Source organism: Anomalospiza imberbis, unplaced genomic scaffold, assembly GCF_031753505.1.
Source record: "Anomalospiza imberbis isolate Cuckoo-Finch-1a 21T00152 unplaced genomic scaffold, ASM3175350v1 scaffold_687, whole genome shotgun sequence".
NCBI classification, from domain to species: Eukaryota; Metazoa; Chordata; class Aves; order Passeriformes; family Viduidae; genus Anomalospiza; species Anomalospiza imberbis.
In genome coordinates, this window is record NW_027100300.1 from 50,942 (window position 1) to 57,795 (window position 6,854).

Below are 6,854 nucleotides of genomic sequence, written 5' to 3' on the forward strand. Positions count from 1 at the left end.
TTTTTATGTGATTTTATTTGTTTGTTTTTTGGGTTTTTTTTTGTTTGGTTTTTTGGGTTTTTTGGGGTTTTTTTTGCGTTTTGGGGGGGCGCTGCGTGGTCCTCCCCGCCGCCAGGGGGCGCCGCTTCCGCCGCCCCACCTCTTCCGCTTCCGCTACCCCGCCCCTTCCGCTTCCGCCGCTCGCCTCTTCCGCTTCCTCCGCCGCCATTACCGCCAGGCCCGCTTCCTTCGCCGCCGCCCCGGGCCCGGTGCCGCCGCCATGGGCGCTCACCTGGGCCGGCGCTACCTGTGGGACGCCGAGGCCGAGCCCGACCCGCTGCACATGCCCTCCTTCCCCGCCGAGCTGGGCATGCCGCTCCGCCAGCCGCGCAGTCAGTGCGGGGACACCGGGAGGGGACACCGGGAGGGGACACCGGGAGGGGACACCGGGAGGGGACACCGGGAGGGGACACGGGGGACACGGTGGGGGTGGTGGGGGGGTGAGGCGCGGTGGCTTTGGGGTGTCCCCACCCTCGCGTGACCCCGGTGACCTCCCGGCGCGCCCCCCGCCTGGGGTTGCCGGTGTCACCTCCCGTGTCCCCTCCGCTGTCCCCCGGTTGTCACCCGCGTGTCCCCCGGTTGTCACCCGCGTGTCGCTGTCCCTGCAGATGCCACCCCGCGTGCCCGCTCTGTCGCACCCTGTCCGCTCTGTTTGTCCCCGTGCCCGGGGGGGCGCCGAGTGTCCCCGGGTGTCCCCGAGTGTCCTCAGGGTGTCCCCGGGTGTCCTCAGGGTGTCCCTGGGTGTCCCCAAGTGTCCCCTGGATGTCCCCGAGTGTCCCCGGGTGTCCCTGGATGTCCCCGGGTGTCCTTGAGTGTCCCCAAGTGTCCCTGGATGTCCCCGAGTGTCCTCGGGTGTCCCCAGGGTGTCCCCAGGTGTCCCCTGTCTCCCCGAGTGTCCCCTGTGTCCCCTGTGTCCCTGTGTCCTCGAGTGTCCCCGAGTGTCCCCGGGTGTCCCTGGATGTCCCTGAGTGTCCCCGGGTGTCCTTGAGTGTCCCTGGATGTCCCCGAGTGTCCTCGGGTGTCCCCAAGTGTCCCCAGGGTGTCCCTCAGTGTCCCCCGTGTCCCCTCTGTCCCTGAGTGTCCCCAAGTGTCCCCAAGTGTCCCCGGATGTCCCCGAGTGTCCCCTGTGTCCCTGAGTGTCCCCCATGTCCCTGTGTCCCCTCTGTCCCTGGGTGTCCCCTGTGTCCCTGTGTCCCCGAGTGTCCCTGAGTGTCCCCCATGTCCCCTGTGTCCCCGAGTGTCCCCGAGTGTCCTGAGTGTCCCCCGTGTCCCTGTGTCACAGCCATGGTGGCCTCAGCAGCGCAGCTGGCGCAGGGCCACGTGTCCCCTGTGTCCCCGAGTGTCCCCTGTGTCCCTGAGTGTCCCCCGTGTCCCTGAGTGTCCCCTGTGTCCCTGAGTGTCCCCCGTGTCCCTGAGTGTCCCCGTGTCCCCCGTGTCCCTGAGTGTCCCCGTGTCCCTGAGTGTCCCCGTGTCCCTGAGTGTCCCCTGTGTCCCCCGTGTCCCCGAGTGTCCCCCGTGTCCCTGAGTGTCCCCGTGTCCCCCGTGTCCCTGAGTGTCCCCCGTGTCCCTGAGTGTCCCCCATGTCCCCCGTGTCCCTGAGTGTCCCCGTGTCCCTGAGTGTCCCCGTGTCCCTGAGTGTCCCCTGTGTCCCCCGTGTCCCTGAGTGTCCCCCGTGTCCCTGAGTGTCCCTGAGTGTCCCCCGTGTCCGTGTGTCCCTGAGTGTCCCTGAGTGTCCCCGTGTCCCTGAGTGTCCCCGAGTGTCTCCTGTGTCCCTGAGTGTCCCCGAGTGTCCCCCGTGTCCCCTGTGTCCCCTGTGTCCCTGTGTCCCTGTGTCCCTGAGTGTCCCCCATGTCCCCTGTGTCCCTGAGTGTCCCCATGTCCCTGAGTGTCCCCTGTGTCCCCTGTGTCCCCGTGTCCCTGAGTGTCCCTGAGTGTCCCTGAGTGTCCCCGAGTGTCCCCTGTGTCCCTGAGTGTCCCCCGTGTCCGTGTGTCACAGCCATGGTGGCCTCAGCGGCGCAGCTGACGCAGGGCCGCGTGTCCCCTGTGTCCCTGAGTGTCCCTGAGTGTCCCTGAGTGTCCCCGTGTCCCTGAGTGTCCCTGAGTGTCCCCCGTGTCCGTGTGTCACAGCCATGGTGGCCTCGGCGGCGCAGCTGGCGCAGGGCCACGTGTCCCCTGTGTCCCCGAGTGTCCCCTGTGTCCCTGAGTGTCCCCCGTGTCCCTGAGTGTCCCCTGTGTCCCCCGTGTCCCCGAGTGTCCCGAGTGTCCCCGTGTCCCCCGTGTCCCTGAGTGTCCTCATGTCCCTGAGTGTCCCCCATGTCCCCCGTGTCCCTGAGTGTCCCCGTGTCCCTGAGTGTCCCCTGTGTCCCCCGTGTCCCTGAGTGTCCCCGTGTCCCTGAGTGTCCCTGAGTGTCCCCCGTGTCCGTGTGTCCCTGAGTGTCCCTGAGTGTCCCCGTGTCCCTGAGTGTCCCCGAGTGTCTCCTGTGTCCCTGAGTGTCCCCGAGTGTCTCCTGTGTCCCTGAGTGTCCCCCATGTCCCTGTGTCCCCCGTGTCCCTGTGTCCCCCGTGTCCCTGAGTGTCCCCCGTGTCCGTGTGTCACAGCCATGGGGCCTCGGCGGCGCAGCTGGCGCAGGGCCACGTGTCGCTGGAGCAGCGGGATTTCTGCGGGCACCACCTGCTGCGGCTGCTGCGCTGCCAGCGCGACAACTTCCCCGTGCCCTGGGGCTGCCACGCGCTGCGCCACGCCTGGGACAGCTGCCAGCACCACGAGTAAGGGACACGGGGACAGCGTGGGGACAGCGTGGGGACAGCATGGGGACATTGGGGACAGCGTGGGGACATTGGGGACAGCGTGGGGACATGGGGACAGCGTGGGGGGACATGGGGACAGCGTGGGGACATGGGGACAGCGTGGGGACATGGGGACATGGGGACAGCGTGGGGACATGGGGACAGCGTGGGGACATTGGGGACAGTGTGGGGACACGGGGACAGCGTGGGGACATGGGGACAGCATGGGGACATGGGGACAGCATGGGGACATGGGGAAATGGGGACAGCGTGGGGACAGCGTGGGGGACACGCCTGGGACAGCTGCCAGCACCACGAGTAAGGGACACGGGGACATTGGGGACAGCGTGGGGACAGCGTGGGGACACGGGGACAGCATGGGGGGACATTGGGGACAGCGTGGGACAGCGTGGGGACACGGGGACAGCGTGGGGACATGGGGACATGGGGAAATGGGGACAGCGTGGGGACAGCGTGGGGGGACACGGCTGGGACAGCTGCCAGCACCACGAGTAAGGGACACGGGGACATTGGGGACAGCGTGGGGACAGCGTGGGGACACGGGGACAGCATGGGGGGACATTGGGGACAGCGTGGGGACAGCGTGGGGACACGGGGACAGCGTGGGGACATGGGGACATGGGGAAATGGGGACAGCGTGGGGACAGCGTGGGGGGACACGGCTGGGACAGCTGCCAGCACCACGAGTAAGGGACACGGGGACAGCGTGGGGACATTGGGGACAGCGTGGGGACATGGGGACATGGGGACATTGGGGACAGCGTGGGGACATGGGGACAGCGTGGGGGGACACAACTTCCCCGTGCCCTGGGGCTGCCACGCACTGCGCCACGCCTGGGACAGCTGCCAGCACCACGAGTAAGGGACACGGGGACAGCGTGGGGACAGCATGGGGACACGGGGACAGCGTGGGGACACGGGGACAGCATGGGGACACGGGGACAGCGTGGGGGGACACACCTGGGACAGCTGCCAGCACCACGAGTAAGGGACACGGGGACAGCGTGAGGACACGGGGACAGCCTGGGGACATTGGGGACAGCGTGGGGACATGGGGACAGCGTGGGGACAGCATGGGGGACACGGCTGGGACAGCTGCCAGCACCACGAGTAAGGGACACGGGGACATGGGGACAGCGTGGGGACATGGGGACAGCGTGGGGACATGGGGACATGGGGACAGCGTGGGGACAGCGTGGTGACATTGGGGACAGCGTGGGGACATGGGGACAGCGTGGGGGGACACGGCTGGGACAGCTGCCAGCACCACGAGTAAGGGACACGGGGACAGCATGGGGACATTGGGGACAGCGTGGGGACATGGGGACAGCGTGGGGGGACACAACTTCCCCGTGCCCTGGGGCTGCCACGCGCTGCGCCACGCCTGGGACAGCTGCCAGCACCACGAGTAAGGGACACGGGGACAGCGTGGGGACAGCATGGGGACACGGGGACAGCATGGGGGGACATTGGGGACAGCGTGGGGACAGCGTGGGGACATTGGGGACAGCATGGGGACATGGGACAGCATGGGGGGACACAGCTGGGACAGCTGCCAGCACCACGAGTAAGAGACACGGGGACAGTGTGAGGACACGGGGACAGCGTGGGGACATTGGGGACAGCATGGGGACACGGGGACAGCGTGGGGGGACACGGCTGGGACAGCTGCCAGCACCACGAGTAAGGGACACGGGGACATTGGGGACATGGGGACAGCGTGAGGACAGCGTGGGGACAGCGTGGGGACATGGGGACAGCGTGGGGACATGGGACAGCGTGGGGACATGGGGACAGCGTGGGGGGACACGGCTGGGACAGCTGCCAGCACCACGAGTAAGGGACACGGGGACACCGTGGGGGACATTGGGGACACGGGGACATGATGGGGGGGACACGGCTGGGCGCCAGGCGCAGGACATGGGGACACAGGGACAGCAGGGACGTGTCCGGGGGGTGACGGGGACATGGGGGGTGTGGGAGGGGCTTGGGGACACGGCCACCGCAGTGCCACCCCCACCCGCCTGTGTTCCCGCGGAGGCTGTGGTGGCACAGTGACACACGGTGACACAGTGACAGGGTGACACGGTGATAGGGTGACAGGGTGACACGGTGACGGTGACACATGGTGACAGGGTGACACGGTGACAGGGTGACACAGTGACAGGGTGACACATGGTGACACAGTGGCACAGTGACAGGGTGACAGGGTGACACAGTGACACATGGTGACATAGCGACAGGGTGACACAGTGACAGGGTGACACATGGTTACACAGTGACAGGGTGACACAGTGACAGGGTGACATGGTGACAGGGTGACACAGTGACAGGGTGACACATGGTTACACAGTGACAGGGTGACACGGTGATAGGGTGACAGGGTGACACAGTGACACGGTGACACAGCGACAGGGTGACACATGGTGACACAGTGACAGTGACAGGGTGACACAGTGACAGGGTGACATGGTGACAGGGTGACACAGTGACAGGGTGACACGGTGACACAGTGACATGGTGACACGGTGATAGGGTGACAGGGTGACACAGTGACACATGGTGACACAGCGACAGGGTGACACATGGTGACACAGGGACAGTGACAGGGTGACACAGTGACAGGGTGACATGGTGACACAGTGACAGGGTGACACATGGTGACACAGTGGCACAGTGACAGGGTGACAGGGTGACACAGTGACACATGGTGACACAGCGACAGGGTGACACATGGTGACAGGGTGACACATGGTGACACAGCGACAGGGTGACACAGTGACAGGGTGACATGGTGACAGGGTGACACATGGTGACATGGTGACAGGGTGACACAGCAACAGGGTGACACATGGTTACACAGCGACAGGGTGACACAGTGACAGGGTGACATGGTGACAGGGTGACACATGGTTACACATGGTGACAGGGTGACACAGTGACAGGGTGACACAGCAACAGGGTGACGCGGTGACAGGGTGACACATGGTGACAGGGTGACACATGGTTACATATGGTGACAGGGTGACACAGTGACAGGGTGACACAGTGACAGGGTGACACAGCGACAGGGTGACATGGTGACAGGGTGACACGGTGACAGGGTGACGCGGTGACAGGGTGACACATGGTGACAGGGTGACACAGTGGTGAGACGTGACGTGGTGATTCGGTCATGACACAGTGACATGGTGACATGGTGACACACAGTGACGTGGTAGTGACACAGTTACATGGTGACACACGGTGACACGTGATGACACGGTGACACTGGTGACAGTGACATGGTGACACACAGTGACGTGGTAGTGACACAGTTACATGGTGACATGGTGACACGTGATGACACGGTGACACTGGTGACAGTGACACGGTGACACACGGTGACGTGGTAGTGACACAGTTACACGGTGACACACGGTGACACGTGATGACACGGTGACACTGGAGACAGTGACATGGTGACACACGGTGACAGTGACACGGTGACACACGGTGACGTGGTAGTGACACAGTTACACGGTGACATGGTGACACAGTGACACGGTGACACTGGTGACAGTGACACGGTGACACACTGGTGACAGTGACACGGTGACACACGGTGACGTAGTGACACAGTTACACGGTGACATGGTGACACAGTGACACGGTGACACACTGGTGACAGTGACACGGTGACACACTGGTGACAGTGACACGGTGACACACGGTGACGTAGTGACACAGTTACACGGTGACATGGTGACACAGTGACACGGTGACACACTGGTGACAGTGACACGGTGACACACGGTGACGTGGTAGTGACACAGTTACATGGTGACATGGTGACACAGTGACACGGTGACATACTGGTGACACGGTGACACACTGGTGACAGTGACATGGTGACACACGGTGACGTGGTAGTGACACAGTTACATGGTGACACACGGTGACACGTGATGACACAGTGACACTGGTGACACAGTGACATGGTGACACACTGGTGACAGTGACACGGT

The 6,854-nt window shown here is 64.4% G+C and overlaps 1 protein-coding gene across 1 annotated transcript; it reads left to right on the plus strand.

Moving 5' to 3' along the window:
- The first annotated feature begins 225 nt into the window (after window positions 1–225).
- LOC137467566 (NADH dehydrogenase [ubiquinone] 1 beta subcomplex subunit 7-like) lies at window positions 226–2,828 on the plus strand. Its single transcript, XM_068179054.1, has 3 exons — window positions 226–371; window positions 2,036–2,102; window positions 2,638–2,828. Exons 1-3 carry the CDS (start codon window positions 260–262, stop codon window positions 2,807–2,809), a joined length of 351 nt encoding a protein of 116 aa, XP_068035155.1. The 5' UTR covers window positions 226–259; the 3' UTR covers window positions 2,810–2,828.
- Window positions 2,829–6,854: the final 4,026 nt, after the last annotated feature.

Coding starts and splice junctions, on each gene's coding strand:
- LOC137467566 (XM_068179054.1), top strand. CDS start 260: ATGGGCGCTCACCTGGGCCGGCGCTACCTGTGGGACGCCGAGGCCGAG. Junction 372..2,035: donor GCCGCTCCGCCAGCCGCGCA/GTCAGTGCGGGG, acceptor CGTGTGTCACAG/CCATGGTGGCCTCAGCGGCG. Junction 2,103..2,637: donor GTGTCCCTGAGTGTCCCTGA/GTGTCCCTGAGT, acceptor CGTGTGTCACAG/CCATGGGGCCTCGGCGGCGC.